The following is a 23,141-nucleotide window of genomic DNA, read 5'->3' as shown; positions in this document are numbered from 1 at the left end:
CAAATCTGTAATGTTGCTTTCGAGCACGGTTAATTCAATCACTGGAAAGACCATTTTACGATCAGCTCTATCGGATGCTGATTGGATGCCTCATCTGTGATCTCAGGGCTTGACGACGAATTTGGTGACTTTGTTTGCAAAATAGATAATACTGGAATCTACCAGAATTTTGGCGATAGAGCCAATAGGAACCGAGATAAGTCTGATTGCGCGAAGCTAGTTAACAGCAGAATAGTTAAATCAGACTATGAAATAGCAGTGATTGGTGAAGTAAGCTGTGTTCTGAATTCTGGTGTTTATTACAGAAGCAGCATCGAATTTTGGAGGAGGAGTCAGTCGTAGAGTAATGAGTTAGCAGTTGGATACAGCTAAAGAGAGGAAACGGAGAATTGCAGACGTTTGGAAAGACCGAAGAGAATTACTACGAAGATTCCTTCCTCCTGTTGAATTCTATCTGGCCGTTTTGTGTGCTGTGGTTGTAATTACTACCGATTATTAGTTGTGGGCTACTGTTTGTTGCAGTGTGCTGCTGTGTGTTGCTTGTATACGTCTCGGCTGTGAATTTGTTGTCTGCATATTCGTGTCTTCGTTTTTAAATAAAGTTGTCGTTGTTTGCTATTTAACCCTGTTGATTGTGTTACAGCATACACCATCTACAAGCGAACCTTTGCCTTTACGTACATGGAAGTTCCGTAACAATATTTATATGCATTGGATCCATACTAATGAGTCAATTTTTGTATTTGTTTTTTGTCTTTTTTTTATATATGTAAATTTGCTTTTTCACCTTTCTGAACCTCTCCTCCCTTCTCAATGAAATATCAATTATCTCTACTAGTAATAAGGCTAAATCTGTTGTGTGTGTGCTCTGTAGAATAGAACATTAAATATAAAGTTATTGACACTCATTACTTTAAAAGACAAATTATTCATTCAGGAAAGATTTTTTTAAACTTTAATTAATAAAAAATTAAGTTGTTTCTAAATTTTGGTGTTTTCCCAAGACAGCTTTCGAAAATATTAGAGTACAAAAGTGAGTTTTGCTCCTTAATAAAATCCAAAAAATTCAATCCCATTAACTTAACTGCTGTAAAAACCTTTTTGTCTAGTTAAAATTTAATTTTAAGAATATTTTTAAACACATTTTACAATAATATATTTCATTGTTGTTATGGAATTAATTCATTTTCAATGTTGCTTTAAAAAGATTTTGGATTTTTTTTTCTTTGTTCATGATGAAAGTGTAAAGTTATGAAATATTTTTCCGTGATAAGTATTTTTCCTTTTAAAGTATGCTTTAATGTACTTAATTAAATTTCTTTTTTTATAATTAGTATATCCATTCATTAACAAGCAGTGGCAAAAAAAAACTATTTTTATGGTCACCTTTAAGAGCAAATTGCACTTAATCAAATAATAAATTAATTGACTGAAAATCTAGCAATGATCAGTCCCATCAGCTGGCAATACAGCTGGTCACCAAAAACTGCTAGTTTATAATAAAAAGATATTTTTATTTTTGGTTCAATATGAAAATATTCACAATTTTGTAAATAGACAAAGAGAAGCTTCGTTTCACTTCACCAGAGCGATAATCACCAGCATAATGGCTGCCCAGATTCAAACAGTACAATAACCATTGTCATTGTAAAATACATTTCTCTTTCTTCGTAAATATTCACGCTTAATTATTTTCTCTCAGCTTTCATATTTTTTATAAAACTTTATCATTATTCTCTGTCGGAGGCAATTTGATTTTTATCAAAATCGTGACAATCAATTAAGAAATGGTGTTCATCAATCCAATCATTCTCCTCTGGACCAGTGCATCCTCACCAAAACCTCGAAATTTTTCAAACACGATAAACTAAGGAGGTTTTTCATTGTAAATAACTGAATTCATAATGGACTTTTCAGAACCTAATGAACTTCTGTATTATAATTGATATTCTTTTGATGTTTGTTTTCCCCTCAGGAACTCGGCAAACTGATATGCGGCGCCATCCCGCTGGCCGTGGACATGGTGAATGCCGACTCCGAGCTCCTCCCCAGTCACAATCTCAAGTTCATCGCCTATGACTCGGGCGAACCGAACACGGCAGTCACCATCAAGAAGATGACGCAGATGAAAGAGGAAGGGGTGGTCGCCTTCATCGGGCCCGATCACTCGTGCGTCTCGGAGGCCTTGGTAGCCGCTGCTTGGAACATGCCCATGATCACTTACGTGAGTATCGGTGAAATTTTGATTGTTTTTGTGCATAAATATAATGATGGATGAGTAATCAGGACAATGTTGTCCTATATGGCAATACAATAATGCCATTAATGCGGCAGATTTTATTTTCAGAAGTTTTCGTCTTAATTTTTGGTTATAGAAGAAACTTAGAAGAATTGCTGTCATTATCAGGAAAAAAGTAATAGTACTGTTACGAATCTGCGATGCGGCTTCCCAGCATAGCTGTTTCCATAGGAAATCCCAGAGCTTGGCGACAAACTTGGCGACCATTTGGCGACTTGGTGACGAATTTGTCGACTTTGGCGCCAAAATAGATTATACCCGAAACATCGAGAATATTCTCGAGCCGTCCAGTAGGAACGGAGATACGCCTCGAACGTTCCTGATTGGTTGAGAGGCATCTAGCCCCGCCTCCTGAGATCTATAAAAGGAAGCGGCCGCAGCTGCTAGAGTAGAGTCGTCGGGATCGACGGGAAGAACGAGTCTTCCAGCGAGAGTGGTAGTCGTGAGCCAGTGGAGTCGTCGGAGAGGTGAACGGACGGTGAATTGAGTCGTGGACCAGTGGAATCGAAGAGTAGTCGGAAGCGACGGTGAAGAACTCGTCTTCCAGGGACTAGCGGAGCAGCAACGGAGTAGAGCTGCTGTGTATACTGTTGTATGCTGCACGTCTCGGCTGAAGATAATCGTCTTCTGTGCTGTATATAGTTGTCGTCTTTGTGTTGTCCTGTGTGTCTTCGTGTAAATAAGCGTCGTTGTTTCATTTCCTACTGCCGCCTGCTGATTGTGCGTTCTTTACACCATACAACTCCCACTATCCAAACGAACAGCGGAAAATTCGTAACAATGCATTTTATTTTAAATATGTTATCTCACGCTTTTTATCTGGAAACATGTGCCACTGATTCAAAGACTTAATTGGAGGGACACATTCAATTTAAATTATGTGATAAAGATTTGAAGACAGTTATAAAAGAATGGCGCTACCTTCAAGCCAATCACGTTAAAGAATAGAAACGATACAAATATATAAAAACACATTCATTTCATTTAGCTGTTAATTTAGGAAGATTCCGTTAAAAGCACTACGTACAGAATTAATTAGCAATCCTTTCACTTAATATTATGCTATTTAATTCTAAATTTAAAATTAATTCCATTTCTTCTTTCTCATGTCTTTTAAAAAGTAGTCAAAATAAATTTTTATGTCAATTGCAATTTTTCTGTTTGCTGCTGGCAGTTAGTCCTCCTTTTTCTTCAGTTCAACCGATGTATGTAAATTAGAAGCACAAGGAATTTATTCTAGAATTTTTTCGAAGCAACAATTGTTGATTGTTGTTCTTTTTTCACCCTCAACCTTGACTGAATAAGATATAGATCTTTCTTATATACAAAGCGGTAATATTTTACTGATGAGTTTTAAAAATTTAAATAGCATTTTAATTTCAAGAATCCTGCTGACTATTAGCAAGAAGAGAACAGACTATATCAAGTTTGCTTTAGTTATATTAACGTTCCATTTTTAAGAAATACTGAGGCTATTTTGAGACGGACTTCGTAATTTTGAACCGCCTTCAGATGACGTGGACCACATCTTAGCTGGCATCTCCTTTCCAAGCTCCAACACCACACCAGTGGGAGGACGTTTGGCTCTGACGGATTTAACGTGCATTAGACCCGCTTACGCGACGATTCTTCGGTGAAATAGGTTCTCGAACCTGAAACCCTTCGACTCCGAAGTCCAAACCTTACCACCAGGTTACCGCGGCCCGCATGGGATTTATCATGATTGACGGATTGTTCATGAGAAAGGATCACAGTATCAGGTTCTATAGAGTCAAATCTCGCTTAAGGAGCAAAATAAAATGTTAAAAAAAAGCGACTCATTTAACGAGCGATGTTTCATAGAACGAGTAGACAAGAGACGGCTTGACGTCAGGTGCTGGATTGGTTTGTATGAATCTTCTTTGTGCTCTTCGTTGACAAAAACGCTTATATCTACATAGACGAAGTTTGGACCAGATATCATATTCGAATGCTGTTCCGAGGGATTTAAATCAAGTGCCTGTGGTGGCTTAATCGTCGAGGTATTGTTTCTGACCAAGAGAATGAATGAATAGCAACTATATCCATCAGCTGATGGAAGCGCATAGTCAGAACTACTAAAGAGTTCATGGAGCTGCATTCTGTGTCAGAGCAAAAACTGCGGTGGACATGTGGCAGGAGAAGAAAAACTTATAAATGCAATAGAACAACAAGCTCCAGTGAAATTAGATACTGAAAGCCTAGGAAATTATTGCATATCATGTTGATAAGCATCATAAGATAAGATAATAACAATTCGCGCTGCTTATGCATTTAATGATAATGTTACGTCTCATTTTCGTCACATTTTAAAGCGTAGCCAAAGAAAAATGCTCTTTTGACAGTTTTATTAGTAAAAAAGCATAAATTATAAATAAAGAATAATATTATTATAAATCTGGTTGAATATAATTTCGGAATGGGGTACATTGTTGAGTTCCTATGTAAAAAAATAGTTTCGTTTAACGAATATTCTCTGTGATAAAAACTGTGTTAGATTTTGGGTAGTCCATTTCAGTAGGTTTTTTTTCTTTCTTTCCAGTTATAAAAAACGGAGAAACTTTAATTTTAATGGATCTATCTCTTGCGGATTTCAAAGGCCAATGAATTCTGGTGCTAAAATATCATTTTAGGTTTCAAGTTTGAGACCCGATTCCATCAAAAAACATTCATCAAGTACATGAACTTGATGACACCAAATCCAATCGTGAATATGCATCCTCCCGTTAAAATAACGCGAAAGCTTGGAAAGGAGTTTTCAGCTCTAACTGCGGCTCTTAATTAATGGATCCGTCCCGAAAATATCTTAGTATTGGTTCGAAATGGTCCATAAATTAAGCTAAACTGAAAGAAACGAATTCCGCAGCTATTGAAATCATACTGTATTATTTGGTACTTTTCTTTTCAAAATGCATAACAATACTTTGAATTTTGTTCATCCGTTGATTTCATTTATTTAAAACTAGACGCTTTTTATACTAGCTATATTTATTATACTATATTTATATGATATAATAAATATTATTATATTTTATGTAAAATTTATTATATTTTATTTCAGTTAAATCTTTCAGATATAATTACCAAGTCCATAATACCATAAAATTACCAGACATCAAAGTTGCATTATTTTGTCTTATATATATTCTATATATTCTATACATAGATCTTTCTATTGGAGGTCATCCCCCCATGACATCATAACACTATTAAATAATGGAAATATGCAGTCCATCTATCTTCTATATATCGCGATATTGTAATTTCATCGTTTTATACGTTTTGTAAACTGCACGGATACTAGGGATTGCAATACCGGACCAAAATTTCAATACCGGTATTCGGTATTTTTTAGATCTTAATACCGGGATACCGGTTTTAATACCGGTATTAGAAATTTTAGAAAAAGAAAGAAAGCACACGTGTTTCTTTGTTTTATTTGCCAATTATATAAGAGAGTGTAAATATCCCAAAAAATAATATGTAACTTATAAATTATAACAGTATATAAAGAATCACAAGAAAGTAAAGGAACAAATTATTTATTTAAATCACAAAAAAAGTGTAAATATCACTATTTAGTCTGTGGTGCTATTACAAATTTTTGAAATGTGATCTTAAAAAACATAATGCATCCATTGTACTGTCATTAAGCCTGGAACGCAATTTTGTGTAAAAATTACCAGCTTCAAAAACACTCTTTCGGCATGTACGCTAGCTAGTAAGTGATACTGTTAGCAATGCGCGATATACTTTTGCCAAGTATTTATCTCTAAATCCCTTATCTTCAAATAAATCGATTTCTCGTCGGATGGATTTGAATATAGCTGATTTCTGCATTGCATTTTGGTTCGTGGATTTTTTTTTATTTATCGCTAATTCTAATTTTTGTTCAAGAGACAATTCCTTTTCACTATCGACTTTAAGGTCATCATAATCTTCGATAACTGAACCGAATTCTTCTGAATGTGGATAGATTTTTGAGTAAAAATTTTAAAAAAATTTAGTATAAAATTAATCAGATTTGAATTGATTATTTTCTTTTCTTTTTTTTTAATTTTCATTTTTAAAATCATAATAATTATGTAAATACCATAAGACATTTTCTATTTTGGTATGCCTTTCTTCTGTGCGAATTTTCAATGTAATATATAATTCTTCAGATAGTGATGTGCGCTGTTCTTTCAGTGACTGCAACCTAAAATTTATTGTCGCATTAGCTGTTAATAAATTAGAATCTCTCCGACATAATGCCTCAATAGTCAGTTTTATTGGAAGTAGAGCTGATACAGTTCTGGATATTACGTCGAATTCACTATCTGAAAAATTAATTTACAGGTTTAAGTCGATTATTGCTTTTGGGATTGGATTTCTAAATTTCAAAAATCGTTCCGTCATTAGGAGTAAACTGTTCCAACGTATCTTAGAATCTATTATTGACATATATTCTGTTTTATTTTCAGTTAGTATATATTTTTGTCATATGGCATTTTTTGTAGGGGAACGTTTAAATATCTTAACAATTTTTCGAACTTTATAAATTATAGGAAGCAATTCTTGATGGGTTAATATTTCATCCTCATTAGCAATATCTTCTACAACAATTACATTATCATTATCTTCATTATCAATATCACTCTCACTCTTACTCTCTTCAATGTCGGAATACGAAGTTTCTATAACCACAGTATTTGGATTCTTGTGTACTTTATTTTTTTGGTATAATACATACATCTCTTACTCCAAACTGAATTCCATGAGTATAGCACAATTGCTGATTTGTACTAATCAACTTTCCAACTTGTTTCATAACTGTTGCTCCATTAGTCGTTATGGATACAATATTTTCTTTCAGGGGTAATCCATGTTTCACTAATTTAGATTTAAGCAATTAATGAAGCCATTAATTAGCTAATTAATTTCACCCGTTGGGGAGACATAAAAACAAAAACGTATATTATTTTGCTATATTGGCGATCCCTGAACATAAAGTGGAGACAATTTTAAAAATTTATTGTAAATACCGAAAAACCGGTATTTAAACTTGTGAATACCGGTATTACAAAATTGTACAAATGGCTCAAAATACCGGTATTCGGTATCCCGGTATACCGGTATTGCAATCTCTAACGGATACTTAACAGAATCCCTTAATTTTCAATAATTGAAGAAAATCACGCTATGATATATTGGATAAAATGATAGAAATAGTTTGAATTTCAGTGCAGCTATTGTTCAAAATGAAGAAAAAAAAGTTTTTTTTTAAATAATTACCAAACTTTAGAAAAAACTTGCACGATTATTAAATTGGTGTCGTTAAAAAACAATTTTTTCAATTTTGAAATCACACGAAAACATTAAAACTCAACTTAATTTTCAGTTAACCAAAATTCTAATCAAAATTTCAAAAAGAAAAATTGCTTCTAGATACAAACTACCGTCTTCCAAAATATATATGCCTGGAGATCGGTAAAGTGCATCTAAATTTGGTAGCTATAGATCAAACGATCTCACCTGTAGAGCGCCAATACACGCTTATGCATGCACGCACACAAACGCCTTTATTTTTAGTTAAAGATCAGTTTTATTAGTAAAGATTAGTGTTAGTTAAAGATCAGTTTTAATAGTAATTAGTTTTAGTTAAAGATCAGTTTTATTAGTAAAGATTAGTGTTAAGGATCAGTTTTATTAGTAAAGATTAGTCTTAAAGATCAGTTTTATTAGTAAAGATTAGTGTTAGTTAAAGATCAGTTTTAATAGTAAAGATTAGTTTTATTTAAAGATCAGTTTTATTAGTATAGATTAGTTTAGTTAAAGATCAGTTTTATTAGTATAGATTAGTTTAGTTAAAGATCAGCTTTATTAGTAAAGATTAGTTTTAGTTAAAGATCAGTTTTATTTCAGAAGATTAGTTTTAGTTAAAGATCAATTTTATTAGTAATAATTTTAGTTAAATATCAGTTTTATTAGTAAAGATTAGTTCTATTTAAAGATCAGTTTTATTAGTAAAGATTAGTTTTAGTTAAATATCAGTTTTATTAGTATAGATTAGTTTAGTTAAAGATCAGTTTTATTAGTAAAGATTAGTTTTAGTTAAAGATCAGTTTTATTTCAGAAGATTAGTTTTAGTTAAAGATCAATTTTATTAGTAATAATTTTAGTTAAATATCAGTTTTATTAGTAAAGATTAGTTTTGGTTAAAGATCAGTTTTATTAGTAAAGTCTAGTTTAATCTGTTTATATTAACTTCACGTTTAGAACAAACAAAAGGTTTATTCCTGGACACATGGCGCAAATTTGTTGACAAGAGTTAAATTTAAATGCCTATAAACGAGGCTAATTTACGAGACTAAACCGGTAATCGTTTTCTCGTACATCAATGCCACACCTTAGGGAATATTTGGACTTGACAACAGATTTATCTTGAACCAGATCCTTAGCTTTGAAGAATTCGGATCTCGTATCTGAATTCCTTCGATTCTTAATTCAGTATTCCATCAGCAGATTACTTTGTACCATATATTTACCAAATCGAGAATTTGAGTCAAGAATTCCAGAATAAATAGAGAATTCGCGAATAAAACGAAAAACACTTCATCTTGATCTTCCTTACCTTATCTTCTCTTTTACTGTAATTATTTGTTTCCATGAAACCAGAATCAACCTTATCTTTACCTTAATTAATTCATTGTTTGAATAAATCTTATTCCTAATATTTAAAGAATAAGATCAAGGAAAGATAATCGTCCACCCCTTCTAACCACTTTAGACTATGTACATAAACAGTAGTTTACTTTATTTAAATTTTCTGAAATCGTAGCAAATAGCCTTACATATTCCTCGAACTGCTTTCGTTGTACAAACTTGAACTTTCTTTTAGTATCCTGTTTTATGTTTATCTGAATTGTTTATCGTCTAAAGTGTTTTAAAGATACACAACCCAACAGGCGTACTTGTATTTAATTAAAACTCTTTGATACTATGTTTCATTTAATTTTTTGAATTGTATATCAGAAGCGGAGAGCCGTTTTTCTAATGTACTTAGGAATTTACGCACGCTTTAGAGGAAAATGCGTTAAAAAAATTGGTGTAGAAATAGTTAAGATACTTTCTAAATACCACAAAGATGACGGGACTTCTTTCTTACGATTTCACTTGAGTTTTTGAAAAGAATGCTTTTAAGTAGGGAACATGTCATTTCACACTTTTTCTCTCTCATAGTTTCCAGAGGAAGGTATTTGCATTCTCTGAGAAAATTTCGTAAAACCTTTTTATTTTAACTGATATAAATCATGCCGAATCAGTTTTCATATGAATTAATATCATTTTTAGATGAAGTCTCTTGACATTCAAAGACAAGAGACTTCATATAAAAATAATATTAATATAATGCTAATATATAATACTATAATGATAATAATATAATATAATGCTATAATGATATTAATATAATGCTGATATATAATACTATAATAATAATTATATAATATAATGCTATAATGATATTAATATAATGATATTAATATAATGCTGATATATAATACTATAATAATAATTATATAATATAATGCTATAATGATATTAATATAATGCTAATATATAATACTATAATAATAATTATATAATATAATGCTATAATGATATTAATATAATGCTGATATATAATACTATAATAATAATTATATAATATAATGCTATAATGATATTAATATAATGCTGATATATAATACTATAATAATAATTATATAATATAATGCTATAATAATATTAATATAATGCTAATATATAATACTATAATAATAATAATATAATATAATAATGTAATGATATTTATATAATGCGAATATATGATAATGTAATATAATGCTACAATATTGTTAATATAATGATACAATAATATTAATATAATGCTAATAATTTGAAAAGAATTTCTTCGACTGTTTTTCACAAATTACCGTCATTTGAAGAACTTTTATGCTAAGCCTGAACTTTAAAAGAGATAATTATAATATGATCAGAATGGATACACGAGATTTTCCCCTTAAAAAACATTTATAGTCCACTTATTATGCAGCTGAGTTTATATTTATAATGATATTATATTTACATCCTGCTTCTATGCAACACTACGACTATTTTAATATAATAATGACCTCACACTTTTGAATCTTCATCAGATGATGAGGGCAGCACCAGAGCTGGTGCACCATTCAATTATAACGTCCAAAGACAGAAATAATACTATGTCCTGTTTATGCAATGCATGTTTTTCAATTTCAATAATAAATGTGGACATTCATTAAAATCTCGAAATGTTTAAAAATTGCAAAAAAAAATTTTCATACAAAAAAAGTAAAATTTAATATGTTTGATCTTTGAGTTTTCAAATTACTAAGCATATGGCTCTGAAAAATAGAACCTAAAGGGAATGACCGGTCTTATAAGTTACCGGATAGCGAATGAATAAATGAACGATGACAGAGTCACTAATATGAACTAACCAGTGACTAGATTTGCTGAGACATGGTTCTACAACTTATGGAACGTGAACATTAGCAAACATTTATTTAAACATCTAATTATAATATTAGAGAAAATTAACAATAATTTATCATTTGAGTTAATTTTCCTCTTTTTATTTCTTTTGTGGCGTCACATATCTGAATATAATCTTTTATTCGAAAATTAAGAATACCCTTCCTGTATGTGCATTGTTAATTACTAGTCGTATATGATTACCAATTAATTCACCGGAATGTTGGTTATATTTAATTTCAGTTAAATCGTTTAGATATAATGATATGTCCATAATTCGGTAAAATTATCATTATGTTATATCCTTAATTCGGTCAAGTTGCCAGACATTAAAGCCCTGTTATTTTAATTGCCTTACATATGCTCTGTTAATTGCATGCATGAACTTTTCTATTGGAGACCATTCCCATGACATCGTAGCGCTATTATGAGCATAAATATCCTAATGTATCTTCTAAAGTCTTCCCACTGGTGTGGCATGGTGTGGACAGGGGGGGTACCAGCTCAGGTGTCGTCCTCGTCATCAGACCGCGGTTCAAAATTACGAGGTCCATCCCAAAATAGCCTTATTTTTACTTTAAAGCGGGATGTTAACATAATTAAACTAAACTATCTTCTAAATTTCGAGGTACTATAAATTCACTTTTTCATTCATAGACTAAGCTACACAGACATTAAAGAGAATTATTTTTTATTGAATTCCACAAGGGAAGAAACTCTCGGGACCAAATATTTGTTGAAACTATGAAAACGGCTCTTATACTTTATAAATTTCAGGGCAGTAATGTAATATTTTGATAGAAATTAGAGAAAAAAAATCAACTGAAAAATTTAGGAATCGTTTTGCAAGACTATAAAATGTATAGCCGTAAAAAGATAATTTAACGGTGTAATGTTCATATTTGTACAATTATATTTTGATAACAAAAATCACGAAAAAACACCTAAATTCAGCAACATTTTTAATTAACAGTATTCCCATCCTCTAACATATATATATGTAACATTATTTTTGTTTGCAGCAGAGTACATGTTTGAAGCAGTGAAGAGACTTTGTATTTTAATTTCGTTTTATTCTCCCTCGGGAGGCAAGCATGATTATTTTACAAAAAGGCGCAGCGCGGCTCAAAAGCAGAAGTAAGAAAGAAGGCAAAAAAGGGAAGAAGGGACGAAACAAATTATTACTAGTGTTATATAATATGTGATTTCCCGTGACGTGCGAATTCAATACATGTGTTGACCTTGAGAAGGGCAACGAAAGTATCACTTTCACTCTATACGTAGTACTGATGGCGCATTATTTTTTACAAAGGGATTAATTAAACCGAAAGTGGGATTAGATCAAGAAATAAGACAATATTTTACTATGGGCTAAATTAAGATAAAATCTTGGAAATTAATTAAATTGAAATTAGAATTAAAATATCATTACATATATATATATGCCAAATTTGATAGGTGTTAGTTCATCGGTCTTGTGTGTAAAACGCCCAAACACTCACACACACGCACATTCGTTCTTATTTATGGTAGAGGTGCATTAGGGATATTTCTGTTATAGTTATATGTATATTTTTTAATTATTGTAAATGTTTAATTTATATGTTTTACTTTGAACAGTTCATTTCAATTGCTGTTAATATTTTCATTGTTAAAATATCAGGAAATATATGACATCAAATATAAAAAGTCTTTCAGCATAAAGAAAAAGAAAAATAAGTTAACTACATCTTTTTTTTCCCTCGAAATGCTTTGAATGCAAATAAAAAATGTATTTTCTTTGCTTTTTTTTAAATTTTCAAAATGATATCATTAGTTTATGAATGTGTATTTTAGAAAATATCCTCTACTGGTATTGGCACTTTCCTTTGAATCTCTCAATTATCATTGGGTTTATTAATGAATCTGTCGAAACATAGATGAAAATTATTTTCTAAACAATTATTTCCTTGGAACTTTTCTTATTTGGTCAGATGAAATATATTTTTATAACTGATAAAATTCTTATTTTTTTGGAATTAAAAAGCTATTGAACGGAGATGATTACATTTTTTTAAAAAAATTTCTTTCGCAGACTATTTTTTCCTTTGACGAACCCAGAATCTTTTGCGTAAATTGATTAAATATTTTGCTTCATGGTTCCACGAACTTCTGGAATAATTTAAAGTAGATAGAAATAAGTGCTTAGATCGCTTCATTTAAAAATCTGGAGCTCATAAAAATCCTGCAAATCGTAAATGGGTTCTATTTTGTCAATTTACACTTTGGATTCGTTCTTGAATGCAAATAGTATTCTCCTTTCATTCGTATTGGGCTATCATCTACTACTGAAAAAAAGTGTGTTTTTTTTTCTTTTATTTTCTTGCGTGCTACCAACTGTTTTCTCTCATCTTTTCGCTTGTTGGAATTTATAATTCATGTAAAAATACATTTCAAACAAAAATGGAAAACCATTAAGTTCTAATGTAAGCAACCGATTTTTTTTTCCTCAAATGTAAATCTATTCTAAATAAAATTCTATAACTTCGATTGTTTTGTTTTTTTTTGTCTAATTTTCATAATTCAACTATAAAGGGAAAATGTTTTCCTTATATAAATAGTCATTACAATATGGAATTATTTATCATGTAACGTATATACAACCATTTTCACCATTTTTTGTCAAGTTTGTAATTTTTAAAAAATTTAAAGACAAATTTAAATTATAAATATTTGCTTTTTCTACTTTAACTAAACAATAATATTTTGCATTTTCAAATAATGCGATAATGTATTCTTTTTAATTATGAAGTATTTTTAAAATAATCATAAATTATAACTGAGTATAAAATCAAACGCAGTTTAAAGAATCAATACATTGAAGCACTCTTTAAAATTATTTCAAAAATGCTGTTTCCTGTGCGATTGAAACAGTAAAGCAAAAGATCGAAATTATATAAAAAATAAAATGATCAAAATGCAGACATTATATTGTAGATGAAAAGCCTATCCTCTAATCGATAAAAAGAAAATCATTCTCCCACCTTCATGTATGATGTAGATATTGGTGAAAAATTTTGTTAAGACAATGAACAAAGAACTCCATAGATTTCAATACTTGAGAACATTTTCCATTGGTAAGCTATACAAAAATTAAGGAGAACATTTTCGTTGGTTCATAAATTAGGCATCTTATGAATGGCAAAAATTTAATAACAGATTTGAAAAATGCAACTTGGTTAAGCTTTAAGAAAATGCTGAGACACATTTTTTTTTCAGAAAATAAACTAAATCCTAAATGTAGAAAATTAATTAAAGGCATAATATAATTTTTTAAAAAAAAATTTAAAATCGTTAATAATAATTATAAAATTATTAATAATAATAATTATAAAATTATTATTAATAATAATATAAATAATTAATTAAATATTATTGATTATTAATTAAATAAAATTAATAAAATTAAATATTATTATAAAATATTTTATAAAAAAATAAAAATTTAGGAAGTTTAAAGTCTTTAAAAATTCTTTTTTTTTAATGTTTTATTTATCTTTTTCCTTTGAAAGTATGGGATTTGTAAGTGAAGAGCAAAGGAAACATTTTCAATAGAATATTTCTGTAATGGAAAATTGGCAAAAAAAAGAGGGAGGCCCCCCCCTAATACACCAGAAGATAACTGTTGGGACCTTATTAGAAAGGCTACTGATTTCATTGAGTATTCACAATTACGACATTCACTGCTACATGAAATGTGGGAAATTTCTTAGAAATATTGATTCTTTTAAATCGTTCATTTTTCCAAAATTTTGTAAACAATATAATATTTTAGTTTTATAATATATTAGTGTTAAATTCTATAAATGATTATTTAAATTTTTATTAATACTAAAATTCCAAATATCGAAAATTATATATATATAATAAAGGTTATAAAAGTAAGATGTTGAAGATTTTGAATCTTTTATAAATCTATTTGTGATAGAATATTCTTAATATAATTTTTTTCAGAAATCCCTAAAATACAAAATCAACTCTTACTTAATGCGAAACAGGGGCCTTGTTTACAATTGTAATTTCATGAATTTCCTGATTATATTTACCAATTTTATATGATCTTTTTTATACGAAAAACTTTCAGATTTTAATACTGGTGTCTTTCCGAGTTTTCGTATTATCTTTTAAAATGAATGATTAAACTACAACAAACAGATTCTTTCTTGGTAGAAGTAAGTGTTAGTTAACATTGGTGACACTAATTTATCTAAAATTTGTAACTTTAAGAAAAATTATGTAATAATAGTTAAATGCATTTTTTAAATGTGCAGTCTCAATTTTTGGAACTTAAAATTTAAGCGATAACATTTCATTTCATTTACAAATACTTTCTTAAATCTAATATTTTTACATTTATTCATTTAGATAGTAAAATGTCTGAGCTTTCATGTAATCATAAAACCTTGCATATATTATGATTTGTGCTTGAAATTCATTAAATAAAGCATAGTTTTTATAAAAAAATGTCAGTTAATTCTCCAGTTTTGGAGTCATTGTATTTTAAATAGATTTGGAACTAATATTAGCTCTGAAATGAAATTATATCTTTTTTTTCCGGATATGAAAACATTTAAAGGCATGTCATAAAAGGGAATAATTAAATTGCATATAAATTTTATTCCAACTATGTCTCTTCTTTAAATTTAAGTTTAAATACTGCAAAATACAGAGAAAATCGGATTAAAGTCCTAATTTCAAAATTTTAATATATAACAGATGTTTACTGTATTTATTTTTGACAATACATATAAAAGCTAAGGAATTCGAGTTTGAAACAAGCCAGATTTTATTGCTTAAGAACCTATTTTAAAGCAACACGAGCTCTATTTTTCGACAAAATTCATATTTTCAGCCCCCAATCAAGTAATGAACTTGGAAACTTTCTCTTAACTTCTACATTTCATCATCAGGAAAATATTTAACAGAAGACATCATACTTAGCGTGTACTAAACCCAACCAAGGAAACAACTACGAAACTGAGACCTTATCGAAAAGCCATAGAGATCTATTTTAAAAGAAATATCATTGATCTGTACGAAATGGCATACCAAAATCTTGTAAAAATAGTTCTTGCAAATATGCTTCTGTCGATGCTGGATTAAAAAATGGGAAACTAGCTGTAGACTCAGTCACCCCTATTCAATGGCATGTAACCATAGTGGATGTATAATGTTATTCTATTGGGAGAGATAGAGAAATGCTACCATGATTGCAACGATACCGAAAGAGCATTTTGTGGCATTTTTTTTTTAGTGAATTGCAGAAGAGTGAAAAAAAATGTGTCTTCATATCCAAAGTCTGCCTAGACATGTTGCCGAGGCAAGATTTTCATTGCATATTCGTGTAGGCCGAGGCATTCCAAACTTGAATATATCCCCACTTGAAGTAGATGTCTTTCAAATAAATGCAACAATTATTTGTCGACAAGGTTTGAAATCAGAATATTCATTTTAACATTTCATTCCCGCGTTTGGTGTCATCCTTCCTGACTAAAGGAATGAGATGTACGTAAAATCTTTCCTATGTTCCTCAACATGAAAACACAAATACGTACTTGTAAATTTATTACAGTATATTTGGTGTTATTTCGTCCCTTTAAAATAAACATTATTTAAATTCATTTCTTTAACTCACTTTAACTTTATGGCGTAAAACAAATCGTTATCTGTTCCACATTTATTTTTCCTGTATATAAAATTCCAAGTAATTAATGCGTTTATCTATTTTTTCCAATACAAGATAGCAGTCTTATATCCAACACATATAAGAATTATCTTTAACCCTTTCTAGGGCATTAATTCCAAGTAATTAATGCGTTTATCTATTTTTTCCAATACAAGATAGCAGTCTTATCCAACACATATAAGAATTATCTTTAACCCTTTCTAGAGCCGTGGGAAGTATGCTTCCCACCAAATTTATCAATCTTTGTATGAATTATGTAGGTTGGCATAAGTTCTGACAAATTTTTTTAGAAAGACAGAAACTTAGATGTTTCAGTTCTTTATCTCAGACAAAATGATGTGTCTTGATTTGTTACTTAATTATTAATCAACCAAATTAATTAATTAATCAAATTAAATTTATCTATTAAGCTAAATGAATCCCTTTTCTTATTCTAATTTCAAACCTAAAAATATTTTAACATAATATGATTAGAAAGAAACGGCCTTTCAAAGGGTTAAAGTGTGGAATATAGCTAAGATACTTATGTCAGAACAAAATATATAATTCTTAATATTTTCTGATTTTCTTTTTATTTATCTTTTACAAATATGTAAGTTTTTATGTGTTAGTGTACATTGACAAAGCAATTTTAAAAATTGTTTTGTACCTTATATTTAAACTAAAATTAACATTTTTATAAAGCGTTTGTTGCTTAAAAATGACTAATTAAGCTTGTCCTTTATTAAAACTAAGTTTCAGTAAATTATTTTCCAGGAAAAATAATTTCAAATATTTATTTTTAACATCCATTTTAATTAAAAGGAGTTAATAAATAAACGTGAATTGTATGATTCGAAATTTTTTTACTGAAATAAACTTACCTAATTTAAACCTTTAATGGTTCAATAAATTATTTTATAAATTATTAAAAATCAATTTTTACTAACAGGATAAAAAAGTTATTTCTATAAATATGAATCTACGTACACTGTAGATTGTGTAAAATGCATTGCAACAAAATAAAACGCATAAAAAAGGTTTGAAAATTAAACTGACCTCTAAAAGTATTTCTTTAAATGCATCTTACTGGAAATAATTAATCAGCAATCATTTAATGAAGCCGCTTTTCATAACATTATGCACCGTGTAATTAGGAGGTAATTTAACCGAAGTCAAGTACTTTACTACCCTATTGAATGATTTTATTTTTATCATTTAACTAAACCAAACTTTTAAAGTAACCTTGTCGGTTGTGTACCTTAGTAATCAGCAACTAATATTCCCAACTTCGAACGTGTTCAACTTTCACTACATTGAACCGATGCAGGTTCGCGTTTATTGATCTTAAGGGTTCCCTTTTAGAGCGGATATAAAAGTATTTCTTTACGTCTGGTTCAAAAGTAATTAGATGTAAACAACGGGGAGACTAAATTCACCTCATTTCTCTTAATTGATTGTTTGTACTTCTTGTTTTGGCCCAAAGTGCTGTGGTTCGTTAATTTTAATCTCTGCGCAAGGTTGATCTAATGAGATAGATGTTTTCATTTTCTACTTTATGTGTTTAATTATTATTTAAAAATTCCTCTGGCAATCAGGTAAGTAAAATTAGATTCTTTATCTTGAGTTAAATTTTATTCTACGTGCTTATAAACAATTTTAAATTAAAGAAAGGAAGTAAAGGTGGATTGACACTCGGCCAGTAACACAACACATGCGCAGAAAGATTTATGTTTGCCACAATTTCATTTCATAAGATAGATATCGGCATTCCATGCTCGGCTATAAATTGCCGTTTTGGTGTCTCTGAATTTTTCTTTTTTTCACTGCCTATCGTATTAAAATGATAGATATTTATACAAAAAAAACATAGTAAAATAAAAAAAAGGCCAATATACCTAAATTTGGAAAACTATAGAAAAAAAGGGCAAATAAAATGAAAACACACACACACAACCTCGCATCAGAAAGAACAATGAGCAAAAAATGTTGGAATTAATCTATGATAAATGATCAATTTTTTTCAAGCCAAAAGAAGAAACCCACCAAATTCTACAAACGCAATCACAGTAAGAAAAAATACAATACAGCAGCATTTTGTTGTCCCGTCGGCACAAGTACTTGCCATGAACCGAACATTATTTTTCATCTTTTCTACGTATAACTCACCATAGGCTTAGATGATTTTTTTTATTTGGTAATTTGCGGCAATACATTTCATGTAAAAAATAATCGAGGATAAGGGTTTTACAATCACTTTTCCGACTTTAATATATAAGCAAAAATTAATATATCGAAAAAAAGTTTAATTTAAAATTGTTGATATTAAGAAGAAATTTTGACTGATTTATGTTGAAATTGACTGATTTATCAGGGTATGTATAAAGCAAAGCATGAATAAAAATTTCTTACGGCATCATAAACTTCATATTTTATTTATATTCTTTTATGCTGGATTATAGCAAAGGTTGATAAACTGAAGTCTGCAATTTTTATTGTTTTATTTTTTAATTATAATCTAACTTTATTTGCAAGTTATAGCTAATATTTTCTTTGACCATTTTTTTTAATTTTGTATTCGGATACATTTCATTCATTTAGTCACATTTTTCTCTTCTAATGGAACACTATTTATTTCAAACTAGTTTTACTGATTAATTATGATTTGATTGATCCTGAATATTAAAAATGGAGAGAATTCTTCCATTACATTCTTCCTTACTGCAAGGAAATAGAACTTATAACATTATTATGCATTCACATACAAATAAAGTGCATGCAAAGGAAATAGAATTTATAACATTATTATGCATTCACATACAAATAAAGTGCATGCAAAGGAAATAGAACTTATAACATTATTATGCATTCACATACAAATAAAGTGCATGCAAAGGAAATAGAACTTATAACATTGTTATACATTCACATACAAATAAAGTGCATGCAAAGGAAATAGAACTTATAACATTATTATGCATCCACATACAAATAAAGTGCATGCAAAGGAAATAGAACTTATAACATTGTTATACATTCACATACAAATAAAGTGCATGCAAAGGAAATAGAACTTATAACATTATTATGCATTCACGTACAAATAAAGTGCATGCAAAGGAAATAGAACTTATAACATTATTATGCATTCACATACAAATAAAGTGCATGCAAAGGAAATAGAACTTATAACATTATTATGCATTCACATACATATAAAGCGTATGCAAATAATTTATTTCATTTTCTAAGTACCCTACCAATATGAAAGAAATTTTCTTTCGTTAATTAGCCAGTAACAATCATATCCAGATATTCTTAATAGAATAATAGCCCATCTATGCTTCTTCTGGTATTTAAGATTTTCTTTACCAAGAATTTTGCTATTTTTAATAGTATCGAAATTATATAAATACTGTTCCAAACAATGCTTTACTGTTCATAAGATAGTTATATAAAATAAGTCACTTCTAGAAATACAAGTCACGTTGCAACAACTCCCAATATAGCAGACAGTAAAGAAAATATATTTTCTTATAGTGTCACTTTTTGTTACTTTCCATGTCACAGTCCACTGGCATCTAGCCCATTTAGAGGTCTGCTCATTCAATTTTAAAAAGTCGGAGATCCGAAAGCAATACGGGGCAGGCATTCCAAGAATCCAATGGCTCATATAAAGCGAGAAAAACGAAATTTCATGGATTACAAAGATGAGCTGCCAGAAATATATCAAGCAAATGGCGTGGAAACAGGCGGATTACTGAAACCACCTAAAAGGCATCAGAAATGGCCTTGCTTCAGGAAATTCTAATAACGGAAAGATCGGAAATGGCAATTTATAGAATCACTCTATCGCCAAATCTCATTTCGAAAATGGTTCCATCTAGTAAAATAAGGCATTTGATAGTCTTGTGAATGGCTAAAAATGTAAAAGTAAATGTCTTGGGGATGATTTCGGAACATTTCAATGAACTGACAGCTGTTAGAAAATTATAAAAATAGATAGTTTTCAGTCTTTCGATTAGATTGATTGCTGTTTGATTTTTTTTAAATAGAACTAGCTGGAATAGTCTTCCCAGAACTTTCTCGCACACTCACCAACAAATTTCTTATCTCCCCCTTATAAAATTGTGGACTTCGGGTAAAGCGGCGAATATCTTACAAGGCCTTGGTGAAACATAATTACGGAATATATATTTTTGACGGGAATCTATATATTTTTACTGAATCTATCACACGAATATGCATTTTGGAAGCTTTTTTCCTTACCGATTTAAACAAAAATTTCTCACGAAACTGCAGTTGTAGTCGCAAGATCAGATACCGAAATTCATTGATTTGTGGTGACGCTTTATAAACCAGATTACAGCTCCTGGGCGGGAATGATCACTTTTGTTTAGTGGTCATGTTACTCGGCTGCGAAACCCAAACGTTGCGAGTTCAGTCCTCGCTATAACCAAGTAGCTACAAATTTAAATCTTAGCATTTTCGTGCATGCGAAAGATCAGATCGACAGACGATTGATCATTTGGAGGATTTGGTTCAAAATTTCATAAGTATCTGCATTTTAGATGCTAAACCATTGTATTAAATTTTATCTTTCTAAGGTTTTGCGTTTTGTAGCTCATTTGTTCTTGTACAGCCAGGCAGATATCCGGCCAAAATTTGATAGAAATCTGCAAATTTGATCGTAAGTTTGTATACCAAATTTGGCTTTCCTATGTCAAAGCTTTTTTGAATTGTCGTGTTCACAAACAAACAGACGGACAAATATAATGCTAAAAATGCGTTTCTTAGATTCAAGGAGGTCTCAAATATGGAGATTTGTCAAAATTCGAGTTCGAATTTTTTTGACTATTATAATACTTTCTTTATACTTCGTATATAATGAAGTAAAAAGTGTTTATATGCTTTATGTAGGAACGAAGAATGGAATGCTGAAATGTTATTACATCTATACTTTAAATAAGTTGCTTTTCATGAAATGATAGTCAGTCTCTCGCTCTTCTATAAATTAATTAAACTTATTGAAAAGCTTTCAACATTTATTATTTTCCAAATTTAGTTGTTATAAAGAGCATTATCTGAAATGTCTCTACAAGTTCCAAACCGTTTCAAGTTTTAAAATTCGAAGGTAAACATATCCATTTATATCAGATAGCTTTCAAGTAGAACATTTGATTACAGTACCGTTTCTGTAATGAAAGTTTTGTGAGAAAAATTAATAGAGGTATGAAAACCTCAAATTCAACCGCAGTAGCATGACCTTTCTTTAAAAACTGAGCTGAATTTTATTTTATTTTATTATCATGTGAGAACATAATGCTGTTTGGTTTGGGGGTTTTGAAGCCTCAAAATACGCGAGTAGAAAATAAAGGGCAGGGTCGTAAGAAGTTATTGCCCGAAGAAGCACAAAGAAGAAAACGGGAATCAATGCGAAACAGTGAAGAAAGGTATCGAAAGGTGTGTGTGTGTGTGTGTGTGTGTGTGTGTGTGTGTGTGTGTGTGTGTGTGTGTGTGTGTGTGTGTGTGTGTGTGTGTGTGTGTGTGTGTGTGTGTGTGTGCGTCCGTGGTGCGTGCGCATGTGTGTGTGTGTGTGCGTGCGTATGTGTGTGTGTGTGATTTTTATTTTCAATTTTCCTAGCTGGCAAAAAAAGGTTTTGGAGCTCGACCAATTTTGAGATAAAAAAAACAAACATCGTCTTTCCTAAATATCAACGCATGTGTAATCTGATAGTCACATGATTGTTTCAAACCGATTTAAACTAGTTAATGACAAATTAATTAAGACAATGACTTAAAAAATAAGAATGTTCTCACATGATAACTTATCTAACTGAATTTTATTTTTTTAATCACTTTTAATAATAGCAAATGCAACGTTCATACAAAAAATATATTTGAAATCCCTACAAAAAGTGCGAATATAAATACAGTAAATGAAAAATAATAAATATTTAGAAATTATGTTGTTAAAATATAATCAAAATATTTTTTAATTCATTAAATTTATTTTAAAAACATTCTAGAAGAAACAGATATTTTTCAACCCGTTTAAACCGGTTTATTTTCAAAATAAATATTTTGCAATGAAAACATAAAATTGCTTTTGTGCGATTATATGCTTTGAAGTTATTGAAGGCAAAAATTAAAATTTCGATTAATTGCATTATCATCTATACTTATAAATAAAGCTCAATGTGTGTGTGTGTGTGTGTGTGTGTGTGTGTGTGTGTGTGTGTGTGTGTGTGTGTGTGTGTGTGTGTGTGTGTGTGTGTGTGTGTGTGTGTGTGTGTGTTGGCGCTCTACAGGCCAGGTCATTTGACATACAGCTACCAAATTTGGTACATGTATACCTTAGAGGTCGGAAATGTACACCTGGGGTCCCTTTTTTTGAATTTTTAATTAGAATTTTAATTATTAATTAAAAACTAACTTTCCCGCCAAAAAAATCTTCCATTTTTCCCACCGCCAACTTTCAAGGCCAAAAAAATCTTTCATTTTCCCCACCGCCAAATGAGTAAGGCTTCAATTTTTTTTTCTCCCAACAGTAATGTGGCTAGGGTTAACATTTTTAGACCGATT

The 23,141-nt window shown here is 30.1% G+C and overlaps 1 protein-coding gene across 1 annotated transcript in view; it reads left to right on the top strand.

The window, feature by feature from the left end:
• The window catches only part of LOC129965696 (guanylate cyclase 32E-like), a 230,856-nt gene that overhangs the window by 75,787 nt on the left and 131,928 nt on the right, over nt 1-23,141 (top strand). The window contains exon 3 of the mRNA XM_056079805.1: nt 1,976-2,224. Within this exon, the coding sequence (XP_055935780.1) occupies nt 1,976-2,224 (249 nt within the window). The remainder of the gene's footprint in view (nt 1-1,975; nt 2,225-23,141) is intronic.

The sequence above is a fragment of the Argiope bruennichi genome, chromosome 4 (assembly GCF_947563725.1).
Source record: "Argiope bruennichi chromosome 4, qqArgBrue1.1, whole genome shotgun sequence".
Lineage (NCBI taxonomy): Eukaryota > Metazoa > Arthropoda > Arachnida > Araneae > Araneidae > Argiope > Argiope bruennichi.
Note: the sequence above shows the minus strand (reverse complement) of the source record. Positions and strands in the feature narration are given on the sequence as shown.